The sequence below is a fragment of the Peromyscus leucopus genome, chromosome 23 (genome assembly GCF_004664715.2).
Source record: "Peromyscus leucopus breed LL Stock chromosome 23, UCI_PerLeu_2.1, whole genome shotgun sequence".
NCBI classification, from domain to species: Eukaryota; Metazoa; Chordata; class Mammalia; order Rodentia; family Cricetidae; genus Peromyscus; species Peromyscus leucopus.
In genome coordinates this window covers 14,038,487-14,063,906 of record NC_051082.1, presented here as the reverse complement: position 1 = coordinate 14,063,906, position 25,420 = coordinate 14,038,487, and the positions used below count along the sequence as shown (strand labels likewise).

The 25,420-nt window shown below is 49.7% G+C and overlaps 2 protein-coding genes across 8 annotated transcripts in view; both read left to right on the top strand.

The window, feature by feature from the left end:
- Positions 1-9,103, top strand: part of Anapc5 (anaphase promoting complex subunit 5) — a 33,042-nt gene extending 23,939 nt beyond the window's left edge. For both annotated transcript variants that reach the window (XM_028885879.2, XM_028885878.2), the window contains exons 12-17: positions 377-451; positions 3,289-3,410; positions 4,880-4,987; positions 5,059-5,206; positions 8,129-8,291; positions 8,772-9,103. In XM_028885879.2, coding sequence (XP_028741712.1) covers positions 377-451; positions 3,289-3,410; positions 4,880-4,987; positions 5,059-5,206; positions 8,129-8,291; positions 8,772-8,983 — 828 coding nt within the window. In that variant the 3' untranslated portion in view covers positions 8,984-9,103. The remainder of the gene's footprint in view (positions 1-376; positions 452-3,288; positions 3,411-4,879; positions 4,988-5,058; positions 5,207-8,128; positions 8,292-8,771) is intronic.
- Positions 9,104-17,578: 8,475 nt separating this feature from the next.
- The window catches only part of Camkk2 (calcium/calmodulin dependent protein kinase kinase 2), a 55,855-nt gene continuing 48,013 nt past the window's right edge, over positions 17,579-25,420 (top strand). For 2 of the 6 annotated variants that reach the window (XM_037198695.1, XM_028885880.2), the window contains exon 1: positions 17,580-17,698. The gene's annotated coding sequence lies outside the window, so the exon portion shown is untranslated. Of the gene's footprint in view, positions 17,699-17,888; positions 18,020-25,420 lie in introns of those variants that run through there. The other 4 variants (XM_028885883.2, XM_028885882.2, XM_037198694.1 and 1 more) reach the window with 3 other exon arrangements.

The following is a 25,420-nucleotide window of genomic DNA, read 5'->3' as shown; positions in this document are numbered from 1 at the left end:
TTCAAAATGAGGCTAAGTGTAGCCATTTCTTGAATGGATTCTCTTCGGTGGTACAGATAACATCTGTGTAAATCATGTCTGCATATATCTGAACTAAGTTGAGTGGCAGAGTTTGATAATAACTATATTTACCAAAAACAGTTTTTACAATTAAAGTTCACATTTTAACATGAAAAAGATTAAAAGAAAGTATAAAATTCATTAGAACGTATAAGAAAAAAAAGATACCTTACTGTGACATTCAGTTCTCTGTGCCTATTGTCTTCTGGCTGGCTAATGAAGATCAGATCAGGTAGGTAACGTGAACCTCCTGGGAGTGTGAGCAGGTGTAGCCTCAGTTTTGGTATGTCAGTCAATTCATGCCTTTCTATTTTAGGGTTGTTTCGCCGCCGCCGCTGAAGTATTAAAGCACTTGAAGGAGCGCTTCCCACCCAACAGTCAGCACGCCCAGGTAACATGCCTTTGTTGTGCCAGTGCATTTATTTCTGGAAAGAATGCTTTTACTGTAAGGTAAAGTAGGATTTTTTTTTTTTAAGACATGGTAAAAAGATATCATAAGCTATCTCCAAACTCTCTGACAATAACATTGAACTTCTGATACTTATGCCTGCCCCTCCCAAGTGCTGGGATCGCAGACATGTGCTATCACAGTGGCTGTGTTATGATTGGGATGAAACCCAAAGCGTTATGCACCCTGGACAAGCATTTTCCCATTTGAGCTGCATCCCTCTAAAATAGGGCGTTTTAGAGTCTTCCCTCAGAAAACCATTGAGCTGTAAAGGAGGTTGTTGGTCTAGATATGTGGTTTAATGGTAGAGCACCTGCTAGGCATCCACAGGGTCCGAGTTCCTTTCCTGGCACTGCAGAAAAGTGGTGTGGAAAGGCTATGTACAAACGATGTTACTTACCTTATATACAGTTCACTGTCTGGAGAGATTCCTCAGTGGTTAAGAACATGGACCTGAGTTCAGTTCCCACACCCATGTCAGGCAGCTCACAGTCATCTGTAACTACAGCTCCGGGGACCCTGAGAGCCCCTCCATGCTCTACAGGCAGTTGTACCCACATACTGATATCCACACACAGATCCACAAATGAATGAAAAATAACAACACGTGGGCAGTGGATGTTGTACTTTGGGGGGCCCGCCACCCAGCTCCCAAATAAATTCACACATGGAGTCTTATTCTTACTTACGAATTCCCAGCCTTAGCTTGGCTTGTTTCTTGCCGGCTTTTCTTAACTCAATTGTCTCATCTATCTTCTGCTTCTGGGCTTTTATTTTTCTCTATTTCCGTACACTTTTCTTTTTACTCATTCTTGCTCCGTGTCTTGCTTTGTAGCTGAGTGGGTAGGTGGGTGGCCCCTGAAGTCCTCCTTTTCTTGCTCCTCCATCCTCTTTTCTTCCTCTTCAATTTATTCTCTCTGCCTGCCAGCCCCACCTGTCCTTTCTCCTGCCTTGCTATTGGCCATTCAGATCTTCATTAGACCATCGGATGTTTTAGACAGGCAAAGTAACACAGTTTCACTGGGCTGGAGAGATGGCTCAGCGGTTAAGAGCACTGGCTGCTCTTCCAAAGGGCCCCGGGTTCAATTCCCAGCACTCACATGGCAGCTCACAACTGTCTGTAACTCTAAAATCTGACACCCTCACAGACATACATGCAGGTAAAACACCAATGCACATAAAAAATTATTTAAAAATGCAACATATCTTTGCATCATTAAACAAATGTTCCACAGCATAAACAAATGTAACACATCTTCAACTAATATTCCACAGCAGGATGTATTTTCTCATGTTTTTTAATGGGAGGCAGAGACAGACAGATCTCGGAGTGTGAAGCCAACCTGGTCTATATAATGAGTTATATGCCACCCAGGGACACATAGTGAGACCCTGCCTCAAAACACAAAACAACCTAGCTCAGGCTAGGGATGTGCTCAGTGGGTAGAGTCCTTGCCCGGCATGCACAAAGCTCGAGTTCTATCCCTCGCACCGCAGAACTTGGATGTGATGGTGGATGTCTATAATCCCAGGATTCAGGGGCTGAAGGTAGGATGGACAATGAGAAGTTCAAAATCATGGGCTGGGGATGGTAAGCTCAGTGATAGAACCCTTACTTGGCATCTTCAAGGCCCTGGTTCAGTCTCCAGTACCAAACGCGCGCGCGCGCACACACACACACACACACACACACACACACACACACACACACTTACAGTCAGGTTCTAAAAGACCTGGGTTTAGTTCCCATCATCTAATGGCAGCTCACAACTTCTGAAACTACAGTTCCAGAGGATTTGATGCCCTCTTCTGGCCTCCAGGAGTGCTAGGTATGCAAGTGGGGCACTTACATGTGTAAAGGCAAAACTCTCATGCACATAAACTAAAAGTAAATCTTTTAAGAGTTCATAATCCAGAGCCGGGCGGTGGTGGCGCACGCCTTTAATCCCAGCACTCGGGAGGCAGAGCCAGGCGGATCTCTGTGAGTTCGAGGCCAGCCTGGGCTACCAAGTGAGTTCCAGGAAAGGCGCAAAGCTACATAGAGAAACCCTGTCTCGAAAAACCAAAAAAAAAAAAAAAAAAAAAAAAAGAGTTCATAATCCTCCTGCACTGTATGGACATTTTGGGACCAACCTGCAATGCATGAGACCCTGTCTCAAAATTAGAAAACACAGCCCCATTCTGTGTATTGTTTAAGGTAAGTATTATAAAAGTATAGGAAGCGTGAATGGGAAAGGCAGGCAGCAAATCAAGTGCTCAGTGTGGAAAACAGGAAGGAAATAGAATTTGCTGAGGACTTGAGTAGAACGTAAGACCATCAAAGTAAAGCACAGTGTGAGTTAATAAAGTGGACACGGATCGTGTGTGTGTGTGTGTGTGTGTGTGTGTGTGTGTGTTCACGGCAGCATCTCCACGGTTCAGTCTGGCCTTGGACGCTGATCTCCCCGCCTTACTTCCCCAGTGCTGGATTGCAAGTGTTTGCCACCACAAACATGGGCTTCTCTTTGTGTGTTTTCTTGCTTGTAACTTTAAATAAAAAACAAATAAATAAGGGTTGGGGATTTAGCTCTGGTTGAGCACTTGCCTAGTAAGTGAAAGGCCCTGGGTTGGGTCCTCAGCTCTGGAAAAACAACAACAACAAAAAACCAAACAAATAAATAATCTCAAACACAATTATGTGAATTATTAAAATGTTTGCTAAGCAAACCAATATCCTTTGATATCGCTCTTGAACAATAATGTGCATATTTTTCTTTTTGTCCTTCATTTTTTCTTACTAGTTATGGATGCTGTGTGATCAGAAAATACAGTTTGACAGAGCAATGAATGATGGCAAATTCCATTTGGCCGATTCACTCGTTACAGGAATCACAGCACTCAATGGCATAGAAGGCGTATACAGGTAAGAAACCTGGAAAGCTGTCACCACAGAACGAACCACTCGCTTAAACTCTCCTGTGTGCGTTGTGTGCACTTGAGCAAGCGCCACAGTGCACGTGTGTCGGCCAAGACAGCCCCTGATGCTGGCCCTCACCTTTGCCTTGTTTCAAGCAGGGTCTCTCTCTCTCTTGTCCACGTCTGTTTATGCCGGGCCAGCTGGCCTGAGAGCTCTTGGAGATCCCCCTTCTCCCCTCTTTCTGCCAGGATTGCAGGCGCCGGTGCTGCTTGCTGTCCAGCTGTTGCCTGTGCTCTGGGATCCGAATTCAGGTCACCTGGCTTGGTGCTTACCTGCTCAGCCATCTCACTGGCTCCAGAATAATTTGTGAAGTTACTTAGTTAACTATTGCTTCTGTGTGAGTGTTCTGCCTGAATGTATGGATGTGCATCACGTGAGTGCCTAGTCCAGTGGAGTTCAGGTCCTTTGTAACTGGGGTTAGGGACGGTTGTACAACACCATGTGGGTGCTGGAGCAGAGTCCAGCTCTTCCGCAAGAGGAGCAAATGCTTTTAACTGCCGAGCCCCCTCTCAGAATGTTTTTAATAGCTTTATATGTACTGTACTTTTGTGTGTGCATTAATTTACTTTCAGCATTAGCTGGAAAAGTCTAGGCTTTTTTCTGTTTTATTTAGGAAATAAGCAAATAGATAATTAATAGCTGGGTGTGGTAGCACATGCCTTAAATCCCAGTGCCTGGGAGGCAGAGGCAGGTGGATCCCTGTGAGTTCTAGGACAGCCTGGTCTAGATAATGAATTTCAGGATAGCCAGATAGCCAGGACCCTGTCACAAACAACAAAAACAGATCATTAAAATTTAGAAAATAAATATCTCCTAGAGATAGTAACTGAGATTCTGATAGCTATAACCCAAGACTTTAACACATTTTTTATTATATTTTGTGTGTGTATTTTGTGTGTGTATGCCTGTGTGAGCACGTGTGTGACATAGTGCACATGTGGAAATGGAGAACAGATTTTAGGAGTTAGTTCTTTTCTTCCACTGTGTGGGTCCCCGGGATTGAACTCGGGTCATCCATCATCTTGGAGGAAGCCCCTTTGCCTGTTGGGCTTTCTTGCTGGCCCAGGTCGACTTCTCTCTGTGCACGTGCACAGCCTTGCATGGATTGCTTGTCAGAGGCAGGGTCTCCTGGAGCTCTGGCTGGCCTCCGATTTGGTGTGTGGCTGAGGGTGTCTCTGAATCGATCCTCTTTTCTCTGATGCCCAAAGCTGGGGTCACACCCGGTGGTGGCAGCTGCTGCTTCCGCCTCTCGGTTTCTACCTCCTCCTCCTCCCCTTCTTGCTTTCCTTTTAACAAAAATGCAGTCAGTTTCCCCTCCGGAGGGTAGCGGTCTTGCTGGGGAAATGGAGCCTTGACCCCAGAATGGCTGTCCTGCAAACATCTGTGTAACTGTCGTGCTGTTCTGATGGTTGTAGAAAGGCGGTTGTCCTGCAGGCTCAGAACCAGATGACGGAGGCGCACAGACTTCTCCAGAAGTTGTTGACGTACTGTCAGAAACTGAAGAACACAGAGATGGTGATCAGGTAAGCTGTCTCCCTGGGGTCTCCCGGGGGTGTGGCGGCGGGTCTTCTCATCCCGTCTCCTCTCTGGCCAGCGTGCTCCTGTCCGTGGCAGAGCTCTATTGGCGGTCCTCCTCCCCGACCATCGCCATGCCCGTGCTCCTGGAGGCTCTGGCCCTCTCCAAAGAATACCGCTTACAGTACTTGGCCTCCGAAACTGTGCTCAACTTGGCTTATGCCCAGGTAAGGCAGTCTGCTCTTTCCTGTGGGGGACTTGGGGGTGAGGGTGTGTTACGTTTATGTGTATGGAGTGCATGTGTGTGTCCATGTGGGGGCCAAAGTCGGCCTTGAATATCATTTCTTAGGAGCTGTCCACCTTATTTTGAGTTTCTCTTTTTTATATAGGGTCTCTACTGGGTCCTGCTTGTCATGTAAGCTAGGCTGGCTAACTACTGAGCTCTAGGGATCCTCCTGTCACTGGGATTACAGGCACATGTCACTGTGTCCAGCTTTTTATGTGGTTGCTTGGGAATCAGACTGTGGTCCTCTGGTTTCATGGCAGGCAGTTTAACAAGTGAACCATCTGCTTCCCAAGTGCTCAAATTACAGGCAGCCACCACACCTGAGGGGCTTTTTGTTACTGGAGAGAGAGAGAGAGAGAGAGAGAGAGAGAGAGAGAGAGAGAGAGAGAGAGAGAAGGAGAAGTGGTAGCTGATGATTGAGCATTCTTATTTGTTTGTGGGTGGGGGTATGTGCACATGAGTGCAGGTACCCTCAGAGTTCAGAGGAGGGCATTGGATCCCTTGGACCCAGGGTGGTGAGCAGCCGCATGTGGGTTCTGGGAACTGAACTCGGGTTCTTTGTAAGAGTGGTACCTCGTAAGGACTCAGCCTTCTCTTTAGGCCCTCTTTGATTACTTTTCATTTTTATTCTTTTTTTTTTCTATGTAAGATCTTGCTATGTAGCCCAGGCTAGCCTAAACCTTGGGACTCACTTGTCTTTGCCTCCCGAACAAAACCTGGCCACCTCTACCCCATTTTCAGACAGAGGCTTGCTGTGTAGCATGGACTAGCCTAGGAATTCACCATATAAACCAGGCTAGCCTCAGACTTGGAGCTATTCTCCAGCTTCAGTTCCATGGTACCAAGATCACAGGTGTGACTGCCTGTTCTTCAAACGAGTTGTCTGGATTTGATGTTGTTGTATAAGAGTTCTTGTTTGTTTGTTTGTTTGTTTTGAAACAGGGACTTATGTAGCCCAGGATGGCTTCATACTAACTACACAGCCGAGGCTAGCTTTAAACTGATCCACACCTCGGGAGTGCCAGATTACAAGCTTGAACCATTTTAATTTTTTTTTTTTTTTCTGAGACACGGTTTCTCTGTAGTTTCGGTGCCTTTCCTGGAACTCACTCTGTAGACCAGGCTGGCCTCGAACTCACAGAGACCCACCTGCCTCTGCCTCCCAAGTGCTGGGATTAAAGGCGTGCGCCACCACCACCTGTAAATTTTAATTTTGATAGATTCAGTTTTAACAATTTTTTCTTTTTGAGCTAGGATCTCATATTTAGCTGTTTACTTTTTCTTTTTCTTGTGCTTTTAGTATTGTGTCTAAGAAATAGTTGCCAACTCTAATGGCATAGAGACTTTTCCTTATTTTTTTTTACAAATATTAAAGTTTTAGCACTTACGTTTAGGGCTTTGAAATTTCTAAATGTGTATTAGTGTGTGTCTGCACACGTGTTTTGTGAGTGTGTGTGTGTGTGTGTGTGTGTGTTCCAGAGATCACCCTGGCTATCTTCTTCAAATGTTCTCCGCCTTATCTCCCACTGAGCCCGGAGCTCACCGATTCAGGCAGGCTGCAGCCCATAAGCCCTGCCTTTGCCTCCTCGGTGCTAGGGTTAGGCGCAGATACCTCTGAGGGTGGGTTCAGGGGTCAAACTCAGGTCCTCATGCTAGCTTGCAAGCACTTTATGGACTCAGCCATTGTTCCAGACCAGTTCTGTGAATTATTTAGAGTTAATTTTTATGTGTGATGTACAAAATTCACCAGCACTACACAGAGAAACCCTGTCTTGGGGGTGGGGGGTAGGGGACCCCAACTTTTTTCTCCCACTAAATAATGTTAGCACCTCTGAGAAAATCATTTCATGCTAGATTTATAGGTTGATTCTTGGACTCTGAGTTGTATTAATTGACCATATGTTTATCTTTATATCAATAGTGCCACGTTATCTGTACATATTTTTTTTTCAAGACAGGGTTTCTCTGTAGCTTTGGACCCTTAGACCAGGCTGGCCTCAAACTCCCAGAAATCCACCTGCCTCTGCCTCCTGAGTGCTGGATTAAAGGTATGCACCACCATCACCTGGCTAGCGTACATTGTTCTTAAGATAGAGTCGGGCGGTGGTGGTGCACGCCTTTAATCCCAACACTCGGGAGGCAGAGGCAGGTGGATCTCTGTGAGTTCGAGGCCAGCCTGGTCTCCAAAGTGAGTTCCAGGAAAGGCTCAAAGCTACACAGAGAAACCCTGTCTCGAAAAACCAAAAAAAATAATAAATAAATAAAAATAGAGTCTCTGTAGCCCAGGCTAGCCTCAAACGTGGCACTCCTGCCTTAGCATCTCTAGCCCTGGGCCTAGGAGTGCATGGCCAAGTCCTTGTCTGTGGTGCTTAGGTTCCTAGAACTGTATCGTCCTCCCTCCTCCCTGTGGTGCTGCGGATCAAATTAGGAATCAAGAGTCCTCACGGGCTTCTACCGCCATGCCTGTCATATTAAGTCTTTTTGTGACTGGGCTAGGTGGTGCCTGTCTGTAATCACCACTTGAGGGACAGGTTGGAGAACTGCTGCACATGTGAGGCCAGCCTAGGCTACAATAGTAAGACCTCATCATAAATAAAGCAAACCCAGACCCAAATAAAACAGGACAACAAAGAATGAATAAGACAATAAGATAATATGAATGACCACTTCCTCCTGGATCTCTCTTTGAAATCATACTGTTGTGTGCTTGTATTCTCTGGGAGTGTGTTGTTTAGGATGAGGTAGCCTGTGTCGTGGAGAAGATAAGCCAGAGATAGCCATTCAGGAGAAAAAAGAACCCAGCCCTTCTTGGTAGCAGGCACAGGACATAGGTGTGTTCAGTGTGCTGTTATTTCTCTTTCAGCTCATCCTTGGAATCCCAGAACAGGCTTTAACCCTTCTGCACATGGCGATTGAGCCCATCCTGGCCGATGGGGCGATCCTGGATAAAGGCCGTGCCATGTTCTTAGTGTCCAAGTGCCAGGTGGCTTCAGCCGCTTCCTATGACCCAGTGAAGAAAGCAGAAGGTAGGAGCTGTGGAGGTCGTCAGGCCCGGGCGGCAGTGGCATTCGCCTGCTGCTGCTCTCTCTCCAGCCCTGGTGTTCTAATTTGTAATTTATTTATTTTATGTGTATGAGTATTTTTCCTGCATGCACCACCTGAATGCCTGGTGCATGAATCCCCAGGACCTGGAGTTACAGACAGTTGTGAGCTGTCATGTGGGTGCTGGGAATTGAACCTGGGTCCTCTGGAAGAGCAGCCAGTGCTCTTAAACCATTGAGCCATCTCTCGAAGCCCAGCATTCTAATATTTAATTTTAATTTTTTAAAACAAAAATGAGACAAAGCTTTCCATAGTGTGGTGGTTTTTTTTTTTGGGGGGGGGTTCCTACATTTTAATGAGTGGAGAATATAAGAGTATTTGGTGTATGCTGAATCTGGATAGCAGGTTTTGAAACCTGAAGTGTTAAATGTTGATCTCTCCCCCCTCCCCCATCCCACTGTCAGCTCTGGAGGCCGCAATTGAGAATCTCAATGAAGCCAAGAACTACTTTGCCAAGGTCGACTGTAGAGAGCGGATCAGGGATGTTGCTTACTTCCAGGCCAGGCTCTATCATGCCCTCGGCAAGACCCAAGAGAGGAACCGGTGTGCCATGGTCTTCCGGCAGCTGCATCAGGAGCTGCCCTCCCATGGGGTGCCCCTGATTAACCATCTCTAGAAGACTCCCTGCTGGCTGGTGTGTAGAGTGCCAGTCACACCCTGACTCGTTCCTGTCCCTCCCTGTACTGAAATGGTGGTCGGAACATGTTACCTGGTCAATAAACTGTTGGGGTCAGTTTGTCTGGGGTGTTTTTTCTGGGTTGAATTACCAGTGTCTTGGTAAGAACCATGTGTGTTCTCTTAAGAAATCTGCTTAGAGGGGGCGTGGTGGCTCAGGCCCTGGTCCCAGCACTTGGGAGGGAGAGGCAGGCGGATCTACATAGTCTGTCTACATAGGGGTTCAGGGTAAGCCAGTGCTGCACAGTGAGACCCCGTTTCAAAACAAAACTAAGTGGTAGAATTCCTAACCACTCCCCCAGCTCCGTGACCTCACGTGCACTGTCCAGTAGCCAGGCAAGATGCTTCGTCACCCTAGGGCCTTACGTCCTGCCTAATCCCTGCGCTGCGTGATCACATCATCTGCGTGCAGCATGCCACGAAATCTATGCATGAGTGGTGTAGCTATATAAGTCCATATGCGCATATGTGGGGGGAACCTATAAAAGCGGGTTCCACCTATTCCCCTCTTCCTGTACAGTCATTCCATAGGCTATGCACACCCCTTCTGTTCCCTTCCCTTAAACTCTTACCGTGGTTTTTGTTGTACCTGGTGGCTTTTCTTGCACGGTAACCAGCGCCACTTAATGAATAAACACTTAGGGCTGGGGAGGTGCAAGTCCGAGGACCCACATAAGAGTGGGAGAGGCCTGGCTGCCGCCTCCTGTCCCAGCACCCCGGAGGCAGAGGGGCTTGCCCAAGCCAGCTGGCTGGTGAGAATAGCAGAGTTGTGAGCTGCTCTCCAATGAGAGAACCTGAGACTCGGGTCAAATGGAGAGTGACAGGATGCCTAGCCTCAGTCGGACTCCCCTCCCCAAAGTGGGCACACAGGCACAGGAGCCCTTGTTCACGTGCGCCCACAAAATCGCACCTAAAAAGAATGTTCAGGGCTGGCAAAAATGTGCCATCGGGTAGAGGAGCTTGCCACACAGATCAGACATCCTGAGTATTGTCCCCTAAACCCATATAAAACAGAGAAGGAGAAAACCTACCCTACATAGGATCCTCTGACTGCTGTGCACATGCCCGCCGGTTCTGACACACATCATACACACACCCCTGAGGAAAAGGTCTTGTGGTTGTGATTTTGGTTGGTTTTTTTCCAGGGCTGAGGATCCAAGCTAGGGCCTGGCACATGCTGGGCAGGTGCTCTGCCGCCCAGCTGTAGCCCGCCCCCCACCCCCCACCCCATCCCCTGAGGGCTTTCATGAGTTTGGGGTTTGCTTCTACAGCTTTGCTTTCTGTCAAGTTCTTGTGTATGGTTGTTGACAAGCATGTACCGGGCAGCCACTGCCTGGAGATTAAAAAGAGACGGTCGGTGTCTTTTTCCTATTTTCGGTTTTTCAACGTAAGTGTTTCTCTGTGTAGCCCTGGCTGTCCTGGAACTCACAGAGATCCACCTTCCTCTGCCTCCCGAGTGCTGGGATTAAAGGTGTGTGCCACCACTGCTTGACCAGGAGAAGGTATCTTTATTTATTTTATGATGTTAAGACCAATAGCATATTTCAAAACCAACTATTTTCTGGTTTTTGTTGCTCTTCTGCATGCGTGTGATTTTCTATATGTAAATGAGAAATGGTAAGTCTAGGAATTCCGAAGAAAATGATTATAGGGGAGAGGGTCTGAAACTTGGGAGGACCTAGAAACCCTTGAGCCCCGATTTACATACGCTAACCCTATGGTTAAGCACAGTCAGTTGGCACAGTGTGTTGGTGAATTTCTTCCCCTTGACACAGGGAAATGCCTGCATTTCAAGGCCAAAGCAGCCCACACCCAAACAGCTCTCCTAAAGCCACAAGGAACCAACCAAACTTTGCAGCTTCTGTCATTGGCTCTGTTCTCTGTTAAATTTAAACTTCCTAATGAGAAACAGTTTCTCTCGGAGGCAGTGAAAAACAACTCCATCCGCCAGGGAGTGATTGCTGGCCACAGACGGCTGCTCTGGAAACGGGCTCAGGGTCGACTCAGAGACACTAATTGGAGTGTTGACGTTTCAGGTCTTTCCTTTCCTTTCTGTGGAGGTTGTGTTTGTAGAAATGAAATCACAATAATGGCTGTGTAGTAAAAAAGAAAAATCTTCAGCCGGAGTGTTTATTTTCCTTTATGTCTTTCTTAGACATGGCTCAGGCTGACCTCAAACTGGGATCTTCCTACCTCAGTCTCCCCGGAGTGCTAGGTAAACAGGTGTGTGCCACTGTACCTGGCCGAGACCTGTTTGTGGAGTGGGAAGACAGAGCTGGGGTGACCCCATTGCCTCACACATGCTGAGGATGGGTTTTACCACGGATCCTTATCACCAGCCCTTGTTACTATTTATTGTATGAGCTGGATTCCATGTCCATCAGCATAAAACCCCAGAGCCGTCAAGGTGAATCAGGACTGACCGGAATTTGTAGGTCTGCATGAAAAGTAAAAATGAGAGGTTTCTGGTATAAAAATTTCTGGTGTTAGGCTGCAGCTCAGTGGTGCATGGGGATCTGGGCTTTGTCTCCAGTGTCCTTTCTCCTATAAAAAAGATAAAAATGACAACATCAGTCCTTGGTTTTTTGAGACAAGGTCTCACCGTACAGCCCTCGAAGGCCTAAAACTTACTGTGTGGACCAGGCTGGCCTCGAACTCACAGAGATCCGCCTGCCTCTGCCTCCCGAGTGCTAGGATTAAAGGTGTGTGCCTGGTCTCACCCACAAAGCCACCTGTCTGGCCCTGCTCTCAGGTGACTGACTTCATCTTGGCAAGGAAGAAGTCCCCAAAACCAAAGCTAGCAAGCAGCTCCTTGTTCCCAGCTGTCTGCGACTCGGCCTCCTAGGCTGGCTGGTCTTCAGTAGGTAAAATGGAAAGTGAAAATATCAGAGTGACGACAAAAAAAAAAAAAAAAAGAAAATATCAGAGTGACCCCAAAACACAGAACTATCTGGGTGATCGATAACCATAACCAGCCTTTTTTTTTTTTTTTTTTTTTTTTTTTTTTTTTTTTTTTTTTTGGTTTTTCGAGACAGGGTTTCTCTGTGTAGTTTTGTTGCCTGTCCTGGAGCTCACTCTGTAGACCAGGCTGGCCTCGAACTCACAGAGATCCGCCTGCCTCTGCTTCCTGAGCGCTGGGATCAAAGGTGTGGGCCACCACTGCCTGGCGCAACAGTCTTAAAGACTGGGCAATAGCATTAATTCAGTTTAACAGATGAAATTAGGATGTGGGAGCTGAAGTCACTTGCCCAAGTCACACAACTAGCAGGTTGTGGAATCAGGATCTAACCTCCCTGCATTACCCAGATCCTACTGTTCTGGAAGGTCCCGTGTTTTTGTAAACGCTTTTCCTATTTGTTGACTAATATTGCCATTTTTCTAGTAGCCAAGATGTACCAGACATAACTGAAAACTTACACACCATTTCCAATACTTTAAGCACAGCACCCTCTCCCTTTTGCCAATGAGGAGACGGAATTCCTGACACTGGCCTTCGTCAGCCCTGTCACTGGTAAGGACCAGACAGAAGATTCAGTCCTTGGTGTGGCAGCCTCTCCAGCCGATGCTTTAGCACTGTCCCCAGGCAGTCTTTGCCTTCATCCATATGCCTGGGCTATTGCCACTTGTTTTGAGTATTCAGCCATGTCCTGATGTTTTTTCTTCTTGCAAATGTGTGCAGAGACAGATCTCTCATAAACCCTGACGCCGTCTTTTATGATGCCGTTTGTATTGAGGGCTTAGAAGCCGATTCATCTGGAGAACGTCGATTTTCAAGGCCTCTTTTAGCTCTTGTTTTGTTGAAGATTACCCAGTGAATCCACTTCGTTGGTGATAAGAATCCCCCTCTCTTGTTCTAGACACTCAGGCCTACGCAGCAGAACATTCCCATGAACAACATGAGCAGAACACAGGCCCACTAAGGGAGGAGGGGCAAAGCCTTGAAAGGACGTTGTGAAGCCGTCCACCACGTGGGAGAGAAAATGATAAAGTCTTAGATTTCCATGCCTCCCACCCACCCCTCCACAGGGTTTAAGTTTTCTTTAAAAAGAAAAAAAAAATAAGACTCAGATGCCTTGTTTACTTATTTCCCGGGCAATCTGTGTTGTCAGGACAACAAGATCTGTTTGCTTAGAATAGGATTTTCAGGCGTTCTTGGAGGGGGAGACGAAAACGCAGAGCCTACTCTTGTTTTTATATCTGTAGGAAGAAAATGGTTTCCTTGTGTGGGATGGCTCCTAGCACACGAGCTGAATGGCTGTGACAGGCAATTACGGTGTTCTGCATTTCGTTCTAATTTGCTTTAATAAGAAAGGGACATAAATGGATGGGATTTTTAGCACCGCGCTGAGCATGTTGGTAGTTAGCACCGGTGAGCACTTGCGTGCGAGGCTCTGAGCCAATTTCTTCGCACACATTATTGTATTGAAACCCCAGGCCAGGTCTGTGAGCTCGGGTACTATTATTGTCCCTGTCTGACGGCTGAGGAAACCGAACTGGGAGAGATCAAATCAATGGCCCCAGCTTACAGAGCTGGACATGAGTGGATTGGAGGCTTGAATGAAGTCCATCTTACTCCAGAGCCATTGCCATTCAATCTCTGTGCTGAGTTAGGCAAATGTTCTGCCCGTGGTGCCTGCTTGGACTCCAGGAATTTACAGTTCATGGGTGAGTCAAAAACCTATGAGTGAAGCCGGGCAGTGGTGGCATACATCTTTAATCCCAGCACTTAGGAGGCAGAGGCAGGTGGATCTCTGTGAGTTCAAGGTCAACTTGATCAACAAAGTGAGTTCCAGGACAGCAAGGGGGACATGGTGAGACCCTGTCTAGAAAAACCAACCAACCAAACAACAATAACAAAAACCATAAGTGGTGCTCAGAACATATAGTTTGGTGGTAAAGTGTTTACCTAGCATGTTCAAGACCCTTGGTTTGATCCCCAGCAACACAAAACAGAAACCATAAGTGAAAAGAAGAAAAGAATAAAAACAAGAAGGTTGGCTGATCATAAAATAATCTAACTGCTCATAGACATCAGAAGAGAGAGTCAGAAGATGTCAGATCCCCTGGAACTGGAGTTACAGGTGGTTGTGAGCCATCATGTGGGTGCTGGGAATCAAACCCAGGTCTTCCACAAGAGCAGTGAGTGCTCTTAACTGCTGAGCCGTCTCTCCAGCCTTTAAGTTTAATGTATGGGCATTTTTAACCTTTCTTTAGCCTTTAAGTTTATACTGAGTTTCTGCCTGTGTTATCCACAGTGTTATAATAAAACATGGACAATTTAGTAAAACATGGCAGTTATACAGAATTGTACTTTTTTTTTTTTTTTTTTTTTTTTTTTTTTTTTTTTTTCGAGACAGGGTTTCTCTGTGTAGCTTTGTGCCTTTCTTGGATCTCACTCTGTAGACCAGGCTGGCCTCGAACTCACAGAGATCCACCTGCCTCTGCCTCCCCAGCGCTGGGATTAAAAGCGTGCGCCGCCGCCGCCGCCACCACCACCACCACCACCAACCGGCAATATTGTACATTTTAACAAGTAACAGGAAAGAACACCAGGACCTATTTTGGTTACTCTAGGGAAGCAGGGTTGCCCAAGGTTTTTGTTTGTTTGTTTGTTTGTTTTTTGTTTTTTGGCTTTTGGTTTTCGAGACAGGGTTTCTCCGTGCAGTTTTGGTGCCTGTCCTGGATCTCTCTCTGTAGACCAGGCTGGCCTCCAACTCACAGAGATCCGCCTGCCTCTGCCTCCCGAGTGCTGGGATTAAAGTCGTGTGCCACCACTGCCCGGTGCCCAAGCATTTTATTTTCTTTGCCCATAGGCCATCTATTTATGTTTTTATAGGTGGAAACAATGAGTTTACTGGACTTATTTAGAAGAGCATGGGTGGCCTCCAAACAGCTGTGTCACTTCAAAGTGCCCCCCTCCTTCTGGGTGATGGCCTTATGGAAACTGCCTCATGGGGTGCCCCCTAAATTATATGAAGTTCACCCTTGATGTTTATAAATAAAGTTTTATTAGGAACACGTCCATTGATTTATTATTGTCTGCGGCTGCTGACGGCCGAGTCGAGTCATCACGGTAGAGAGCATAGGGTAGATCCTGAAATGTTGACCTCATGGCCTTGTACAGAAAAGTCTGCCAACTCCTGCCTTGGCGTTAATGACTCCAAAGCCCCCCCCCCATTTAGCCTTGATGGCTATTTGAGGTGGAGGGAACCATACGATACAGAAAAATACAGAACTGTGTACCCCCAGCTCAGCATGGACTGGTGTCAGCATTTTGCAATCTGCTTCACAAACATTTATAGTGGAATTAAATATTATAACATCTTCCTATACTTGCTGTCCCCTTCTCTCCCCTCCCTCCCTTCCTCCCTCCCTATATTTATATATTCATTTATTTATTTTAGTTTTTTGAGACAGGGTTTCTCTATGTAGCTCTGGCCATCCTGGAACTTGCTCTGTAAACCAGGCTGACCTCAACTCAGAGATCCTCCAACCTGCCTCTGCCTCCCAAGTGCTGGGATTAAAGGCATGTGCCACCACCACCCATCTTATTTATTTATTATTACTACTTTTGTCTTTTTTGAAACAGGATCTATGTAGTCCTGGTTGCCCTGGGACTCCCTGTGTAGGCTAGGCTGGCCTTGAACTCATGGAGATCCTCCTGCCCCTTCCTCCCAAGCACTGGGTTAAAGGCCCATGAATGTCTGTCTGTGTGCCACATGCATGGACTGCCTAAGGCCAGAAGAGGGCGTCAGATCCCTGGGAACTGGAGTTCCAAAGGGTCACCACCTGTCATGTGGGTGCTTGGAATTGAACCCAGGTCCTCTGCAAGAGCAGCTGGTGCTCTTAACTACTGAGCCACCTCTCCAGCCCCCTCCCTTTATTTTTATACCATGCTGGTTGGTACCTCCTACATGTTAGGCAAGTGCTTTACCTCTGAGCTGCACCCTAGCTGCCTACTTCCTTCTTGGTGTCAGACTGTCATGAATCTAACATGAACCAACCCTCTCCGACTTTTATATCTTTTTGCATAAGCATGCGTCCATAAGCATACACCGTGTGGGCATCACAGAACATGCTGCTACCCTCTTGAAATCAGAGCGGCTTGTGCTTGCCTCTGCAAGAGCCCCTCACAACCCCCAGGCTATTATTAGACCTTCACCTGAGATTACAGTCACCCACTCCTTCCCTCTGGTGCCCGCCCCAAGCCGCACATGGCCCTGGGCGGTGCTAGAGTCTACAGGAGGGGGAGGCAAACGAAGGAGAACTCCATCCATGTCGCTTTTGGCAGGTCACCATCCATGCTGGAGATGAGTAAGCCCAATAAACTCATTGGTCCACCAAGCCGGGCTTGGACGGAACTGTGTCTTTGATCTGTTGTTGGCGTCCTATTTTGGGTGAATAGACGTTTGTTCATGTCTCCCCAGGCAGTCACTCAAGAGTGGGGCTTAAAAATACACACTGTGCGTGATACTGTATTTATCCCGCAGCTTGCTCTTTTACTCTACATGTCTCTGTGCTCTTTTCTTGTGGGTACAAGTAGATCTAACACAGCCCTTTTAACTATTGTGTACTATTCCACCACGTCTCGCTCTGTTTGCTATGACTAACAAATAAATGTGAGCGCATTGAGCAATATCAGGGGTGGCCATCTCATTAGAACGGTCATTGAGTTTATTTGTCCGGTCCCTGGAATTGTTTGTGAATGCCCCTGCCGCCTAGAAACACTGGAATAATTTACTAACGAGGGCTGGAAGTTGACAAAGAGCTTTGAATCCTCAGCGAGCTTGACGTCTCAACTCCGATTCCCTTTTGGCTGCTGGCAGGGACATAAGCGGACAGCCACTGGTGAACATCCAAGTCTGAGTTCAGTGACCCTCACTCACCCCGAAAGGCCACCGGGTCAGCGAGCCCTTGAAGTACCCTTTTCCGTCTCCGTTGTTAGCCAAATGGGAGACTAAAGGAGCTTAAGGCTCCTGCAAAGTAAAACGCCAAAAAGGGGAAGAGTGTTTGGCCAGAACAGGATGTATTTCATCACACGCATCTCAACAACCTTGTGGGGAGACCCAGAACTTCACTGGGCCGTACCGAGTAGATGCATTTCAGGGCGAGCCTGCAGCAGTGGTCAGCGGGGAGGCGGCTGCGGAAAGGGCTTCCCCATAAATGGGCGTTGCCCCGAAATCCAGGGAGGGAACCGCCAGACAGGCTCCTGGGTTTCCCGCCGCCTCGGGGGAACTTCCCCACGCTCAGCAACAAAGCGGCGTGGAGCAGCCGGCCGTGAACCGAGACCCACCCGCAAACTTGCGGCCTGGGCGCCCCTGTGCGGGCACCGGCCTCGCTTTCCTGCCGCCGATCGCCTCCTTCCCGTCCCGTCCCCCCCGACCTCGCCTCCGCCCCGGTGCTACTTAAGTCTCCGCGGGACCCGGCGCGCGGCCGAGGCTGCGGCGGGCACGCGCGCTCCACGCCGGGTGCCTGGCCAATCAGCGCGGAGCCCGAGGCGCCGCCGCCACCGCCGCCGCCGCCGCCGCCGCCGCCGCCGCCGCGCGCGAGCCGAAGCCCGGGCGGCTCCTCCCGCGGAGAGCCGAACCGGACCGAGCGGAGCCGAGCGGAGCCGAGCCGGGGCGCAGAGCGCGGGAGGTGGCGGCGCGGAGCCCAGGTGAGCTGGCCGGACGCGGGCCGGGGCTGAGCCGGGGTGTCGGGGGGGACACGCAAGCGCCCCGTGGGTCTCCGGGTCCCGGGGCGCGCGCGGCGCCGGCAGCCGACACAGCCCAGAGGCGGCCCCGAGGGGACCCCACGTGCGCCGCCCCGCGCCCCGCCACGTGGAGGGCTGCGCCCCCTTCCCCCGGGGCCTCCGGAGCGGGGCGGTGCTCGGGCCCGGGCGGTGATAGGGGCCGGCCTGGAGTTCCGCACGGAGATCGGCCGGCAGGGGCGGTCCCGGGTCCCCGCGAGGGCCTAGGCCACCGCTGGCGCTTGACAGGTGCGAAACCTGAGCGCGCGGGAGCGTCCCACCCCCGCAGCCTGCAGGGCACGGGGCGACCCCGGCCCTAAGGGTTTGGATACAGGTGCCAGGACCCCGAGTCTGCCCTCTGACCACCCGGACCTCGCAGGCCGGCTTGATCCTTTTGACCTAAATTTACCTCCGGGCTGCAGCGCGCGCCGTGCATGAAGGGTGCATGCTCCGGCCCTCCCCTGGCTCAGCCCTGGGGCTGGTGCCCCTGGGTCACCCGTGTTTTACCAAGGTTCTCCCCACCCCCTGGCTGCCCAGTTTAGGGGAACGGGGTGTTTTCACAGCTCTGCCAGCCTCCTTCCCGGGCTGCTCTCACTTGGAGATGAAGAGGTGGCACTTTGCAGAGGGATGGAGCTGGGGGTGGAGAACGTCGGAGGTGCCATGGGCAAAGAAGCAGCCTTCTGATCTGGGGGTGGGTCATGCCGCGCATTCATTACCCTAGATGCAACTTCCACCTTCCTCAGCCTGCGCTCTGATTTCTCCCAGTCCTGGAGTAGAAACTTCAGGTGCCCTGGGGCATTAACCATGTCTTTTGACTCCTTCCAACTCTGCCCCCACAGGACTGAGAGAGAGGAGGATGGCTCTGTGTGTGTCCCCACAGCTCCTTTGTTCTTTGGAAGTGGCAGGGGATGCGCTGTTCCCAAGCCGCCCCGCAGAAACCGTGCACTTTCAGAATAGGTGGTGCGGAAGCAGTTCAGTTCGCCACATCTTCCTTCTGTACGTTCAGCTGCTCTTAACCAGGGCGTCAAAGCGATCATTTGATGAACCCCTGCCTTGGGTGATCGTAGTGACTCTTTCCAGCCATGCGGGGGGGGGGGGGGATAGAACCCAGTGGCAGGAACATGCCAAGCGCACCCTCTACCACTGAACCACACTCCCACCCCCTAATGAACATTTATTGAGCTCTTGCTATGTGGCAGATACTGTTTTGTTGCCTGAGTTATCTCATTTAAGGCTTAGCCCCCAAATCCTGTGTGTCGGGGAGTTTTCTCACTATGGTCGAGGAGAGGAGGTTGAGGTTCCTAACACTCCTCAGTATTGAAAGACTCAGAGAGGTTGGTTAGCTCATCTGGGATCACGCAGACCAGCAAGGCTTCCCTCACCTTCTTGGGGGGAGCCCAGGCCTGTTTACTAAGCAGCGTATGAGGACACAGATCTAAGGAGGCCCCGCGGTCCTGTCTGAACCCAGGCCTGTCTTTAAAACCCCCCAGTTGTCGGTGGGCTAATAAGGATGCCGTCGTTCTCAGGGGGGCAGTCCCACCCTCCTGGCGGGCATTTGGAAACGTGTGGGAGTGACTTTTGGTTTGTCAAAATGAGACAAAACACTCTTGGCGTTTAGTGGGCAGGAGCTAGCGAGTGCCAATGGTCCTGTAAGAATGTCTCTACCCTAAATGCCAGTAGGGACTCGATGAGAAAAATGCCATAAGCCTCGAGTGCTGGGGAAATGGAGAGATACCCACCAGGGGCATTCTGGAGAATCTGTTCTGATGCAAGTGTACCCCAGAGGCTTCCTGAAGGGGGCATCGTTTGTGCCAAGCCTTTGAAGACGGCTGGAGAGGGGAAGGGGTAGGTAGAGGGAATGGAAGGGGGCCCAACTCCACAGAGGGAGCTTGTGCATTGGATGTAGACAGTGCCTAGGGCTGCTGTCTGGGAAGGGACAGCTGGGTGGGGCAGGCCACACTTCTGCTCCAGGTCTTCCCGCTCGGAACCTAGCGTGGCCAGTCACCCTCCTGCGGAAGGACTTGGACCGGCAGCTACTCAGCCACTCGGGAGCTCTTTTCCTTGACATGCCTCCTTCTGGTGGCTCCAGGGTCTTGTGGATCTCGTTTCTTCCCACTATCCTGGGGATTGGGGCACATGCTCTATCACATTGCTCCTTTGAGTCGGAGTCTTGGATTAGTAGGCAAGAGAGCCCCAAGGTGGCTTCATGCGGGTGGCTTTCCGATCACAACCGTGCGTCTTCCTTGGAAGGTGAGGGATTTCTCTTTGAAAATTGACTTCTCAGACGGGATGTGGCTCGCTCGGTGCTTGCCTGGTACCCATGAAACCCTTGGATCGGTCCCTGGCGGTCGGTCTAGAAGCTGGGTGTGGTGGTGCCTGCCTGTGATCCCAGCACTCGCGAGGCAGAATGGAAGCTAGATCAGAAGTTCAAGGTCGGGCTCGCCTGCATAGCAAGTTGGAGGTCTGCCTGGGCTACGTGAGACCCTGTCTCAAGATAAATTAAGTGAATAAATGATAGACTTCAGATGGTTTGTTGATAGGCATTGGTAAGGGTTTTGTTTTTTGCATTGCTAGCAAGCCCTCCACAAGTTACATCCCCAACCCTTAAAAAAAAAATCAAAGTGGAGTTCCCTCCTGCAGCGTTTAGGACACTGATGGTGGGTGGTGGGCATCTCTCTCCTCCACCTAGTTTCAGAGCACTTGCATTGCCTCAAAAGGAAGTCCTGTATCTAATAAACAGTCACTCCCTCCCTGTTCCCAGTATTCCTCCCTCCAGGCTCGGGCTCCGCACATCTGCCGTCCCTAGGATTAGTGTGCTGTGACTGCGTCCTGTGAGTTGCATCTTATGGAACAGGTGGTCTTTTGTGTACGGCTTCACTCAGTGTCAGGTCTTCTAGGCTTCATCCCTTTTTATGGCTGAATAATATTCCATGGTCTGAGTGGACTACATTCGGTTCATTTACCTAACGATGGACGTTTGTGGTGTTTCTAGTATAAGACTTCTCTGTCTTTCCTCTTTCTGGGAGACGGGGTCTCATTAGGTAGCCCAGTCGGGTCTTCATCTCTTGGTCTTCCTGTCTCTGCCTCCTGCATGTGCACACCACCAGACCTAGCTGATGAACATTTTAAGCAGAGAGAAATGCCTTAGTTTTGTTTTGTTTCGTTCGTTTGGACTGGCTTGTATTTCTGAAGGCAGGAAGGAGGCCCTGGGCGTGACAGGAACTGGTCAGGGTGCTGCCCTTTACTCAGCCTGGCTCTGCAACCTCCATCCCCCGTTTGGGGGCTCTGGGAACAGAGGTTGTACTCTGGGGAGCTGAGGGGCGCTGGGCCTGGCTGCCTATGGGAGCCTCTGAGCTGCTGGGGAGTCCTGTGGAACAGATGAACTCGATTCCAGCATACGTCTCCCTTTTGGAAAGGGAGGGAAGGAAAAAGAGAAGATTCTGTTGTGCCCCCACACCCACCCCATCCTGAAAGCTGCACAGGGACTATTTTTGTGTGCCTCTTTTTATCCTGGTGGCTGTAAATAGTTGAGAGATGGCGGTTACAGAGATAAAAATGCTAATTCCAACCTGGAAAGGAAAGATGGATGATCCCACAGGAAGTAGGGGTGAGGAGGGGAGGCCAGGATCTTGCCCTCTGCCCTGAGAGGCTTGCACAGGAGGTGGAGCGGAGGGAAGGTCAAAGTGCTTCTGTTAGGAAACACTTGAGGGAGTGGTTAGTAAGGGGGCAAGGCCGGGGCACCTTCCCGTCCCTGGTTTGTTTTTTGATTGTTTGTTTTGTTTGTTTTTTTTTGAGCACGGTTTCTTGGCATAGCCCTGGCTGTCCAGGAGCTCACTCTGTAGCCCAGGCTGACCTCCGACTCAGAGATCCGCCTGCCTCTGCCTCCCGAGTGCTGGCATTTAGCTGCCTCCCTGCCCAGCTCTGTTATGTTTTTAAATGTACACCGGAACAAGCTAGTGGTGGCACACGCCTTAATCCCAGCACTCCGGAGGCAGAGGCAGGCGGATCTCTGTGAGTTCAAGGCCAGCCTGGTCTACAGAGTGAGTTCCGGGAGAGCCAGGACTGTTTCACAGAGAAACATTGTCTTGAAAAACCAAAATAATAATAATAATAACAATAATAATAATAAAGTACATTGGAAATATTACCTTCAAAGCATCTGACAAAGAGAGATTGCCTTTAGGTTCATCTCAGACCTCGATACCCATTCTGGGTCCAGGTGTGAGGGACAGGTGGCCCTATACACCTGGTTTCCAGCCTTGTCCCTGCTTGGTGGGGGGGCATGTCTACTGGAGGAGGCTGGAGAGGATCGGAGGTGGATTAAACTGTCTCTAGACAAGCAGGGATGAGGGAGGGAGAGAGGTGTGGGTGGGTGAAACAGGGATGCCTGGGGTGCCAAGCTGGGGCTCCCACCCCTGCTTGGTCAGGCTGTGCATCCATGGAGCGGATCTCTTCCTTCCCCTGACAGATTGAAATTCGCCTCAGTGGAAGACCAGAAGGGAGTCAGTCGGAAAAGGAATAAGAGCTTCTCACCTCAAGTTCTGCTTCCCCGAGACACTCACCATAGTACTCCCTCACGTGTTTGTCCTTTCCTGTCTCTTCAAGGCCTTCAAAGCCTGACCACAGATAGGACTGTCCTGTTCTCTCAATGATATGTGACCCATCAGATCCCTAAAAGTGGCCCAGCAGGGACTCAGAAACTCCTTGGTCATTCAGGGTCTCGGTCCCTGGGCTGCAAAGGTCTGGACCTCTGGCTCTAGTCTGTGCCCAGCCACGGAGCTTGCTGGCCTGTCTTGACTCACCCGCTCTGGCTTTTAGCATCCTTACCTGCAGACACCACCCCCCTCCCACCACCCCCGGCCACTGAAGCAGGGGGCAGTGAGTAAACTCCTACAATATGTCAGTTTGGATATGAAATTATATTCACCTTTTTTTTTTTTTTTTAAATTTAGTAACAAATGATGCCTTGGACTACAGCTAACGTGGAAGGTGGAAAAAGTTTTAGTTATGGTGAGATTAGAAATTCTGATTTGAAGCCTTAGTGGTGGTGGCGCATGCCTTTAATCTCAGCATTCAGGAGGCAGAGGCAGGCAGATCCCTGTGAGTTCGAGGCCAGCCTGGTCTACAGAGTGAGTTCCAGGACAGCCAGGGCTACACAGAGAAACCCTGTCTTGAAACAAACAAACAAAATGAATGAAGTTCAACTTCGAGGCTGATTGTGGTGGTGCACGTCTTTAATCTCAGCACTCGGGAGGGAGGCAGAGGCAGAGGCAGGTGGATCTCTGACTTCAAGGACAACCTGGTCTACAGAGTGAGTTCCAGGACATCTAGGGCTATGTGAAGAGACCTTGTCTCAAAAGACCAAAAAAAGAAAGAAAGAAAAGAAAAATTCAAATTTGTTTTTAGTACAAGTTAAACCCTGTCAAGGAGTTTTTGTTTTCCTTTCTTTTTTTTTTTGGGGGGGGGGGTGGTAGTGGTGGTATTTCAATGTGTCAAGACAAGTTTTTTCTGTGTGGCCCTGGCTGTCTTGGACTCTCTCTGTAGACCAAAGATTAACCTGCCTCTGCCTCCCACACGGGGCTGAAAGGTGTATGCCACCACTGCCTGGCTTTTATTGTCTTAATTTGTGTGTATGTTTGCGTGGATAAATGCCATCTGTATGCCAGTGCCCACCGAGGCCAGAAGAGAACGCCGAATGCCCTGGAGCTGCCATGTGGGTGCTGGGATCAGAACCCAGGTCCTCTGTAAGAGCAGCCAGTGCTCTTAACTGCCGAGACATCTGTCTCTCTAGTCCGCAGTCAGGGAGTCTGGCTGCGTGGCCGCGGAAGAAGCCTTGCTTTGATTTTGTTTAGTTTTGCGTTCCCACTCGCGCCCTCCCTAAAACCCCCTAGCTCTGTAATTGTGGGCAAGTCAGTGAGACTCTCCGCACCTCAGTCTCCTCACTGGTGAAGTAGGGAATTATAAGGTTATCATGACTACTCATGAGTTGACATAGGCTTAGTAGGGATGCCAAGCAGCCCAGACAGCTCATCTCAGGAATCGCCGCAGCAGCAGCTCTTACGGCTGTGGCGATTGGGATGAGAGTCTGCAGCAGGCTTCTTCCAAGTTAGCCAGCTCCTCAGGTCTTCTCCATCGCCGAGGTTTTCTTTCTCTCTCTAAGGTGTTTTCTGCCCGCATCAGCGGGAAGGCTGCCTGGGTTACGAGGGACCGGGCAGCTGCGGAGCAGTCTGGCCTGCACGGGTGTGAGGAGCTGAACTTGGCGGAGGAGCTGTCCCGGCCGTCTGTTCTCTGTCCGAGTCTTTGGGAAGGGATGCGCTCTGTTGGCTCAGGTCGTCGAAAACGCTGGGGGACGTGGGCTGCAGGCACGGGTGGATCTGGGTGCCAAATCGGTTTTCCATCCTTCGTTCTTCTTTCTTGATGGACTTCATTCTTTGGCAGGGTTCTCCCCACACCCTCGCCGTGGATATTCTCACAGCCCTAAATTCGACAGAAAGAACCTTGCCCCCCCTTTTAACACTTAAACAAAATGGCAAAGTAAGACCCATAGACTGCATTGGGTCACGTATGTTCTCTTGAATCCATCACTTGACCAGAGTAGTTGATGCCTGAGTCGTGGACGAGGCCCTGAAAGTGGCGGTAGGGTCGGCCCCACGGGGGTGTCTCACGTGGAAGGAGGTGTTCCCAGACTGGAGGACTGCCCTTCTCAGCCTAAAGGAATGCAGACTCCAGGCCAGCCGAAGGCAGCATCTGACCTTCTGACTGGCCTTGGGATGTTTGAAATAGACAACCTCCAGCTTACATTTGTTGAATGCCAGCTGTCTTCTAGAAAGTTCTAGGCCCGAGAATTCAGTGGTGACTTCAAAGCCTCACTCTCCAGTTAGTCGAGCTGTGTTGTTCTGCCGAGTCTGGGCGTTTGTTCCTGGTACAGTTGGAGGCCGCCGCCTTTGGTCTCCCCTCGTACGGTTCCCAGGAAGGCAGCGACTTGGCCTGTGCACGCCTCTTTGAGAAGCTTTTGACCCGGCCTGTATTTTACTCAGGACTCAGTTTGTGACCTCTGCAAGGCTGTGCCCGTAACTTTTAGGTTTTGTTTGGTTTTGTTTTCTTGGAAAATGCAGACCAGGGCTGTTGGCTGTGGCACCATGGTTAAGTACTTGTTCTGCATGTACAGGGGCCCTGAGCTCCACCTCAGGCACGTTGGCAAAACAAAACAAAACAAAACTGGACCATCTTAGCTCTGCTTGAAACTACTGTGTGATTCTAGGTAAATCAGCAATTTTTAAAAAAATATGTATTTGTTGCCGGTTGGTTGGTGGTGGCGCACACCTTTAATCCCAGCACTCGGGAGGCAGAGGCAGGCGGATCTCTATGAGTTCGAGGCCAGCCTGGTCTACAGAGTGAGTTCCAGGACAGTCAAGGCTACACAGAGAAACCCTGTCTCGAAACAAACAAAATACACGTGTGTGTGTGCTCACGTGCTCATACCACAGTGTGAGTGTGGAAGTTAAAGGACAACTTGGGAGTTGGTTCTCTCCTTCTTCCATACGGGTTCTAGGAATCAAACTCAGGCCATCAGACTTGGCAGCAGGTCCCTACCCACTGAGCCATCATGCCATCTAAGCCTTTGTTTTCTGTTGGTAAAGTGAAGAATTA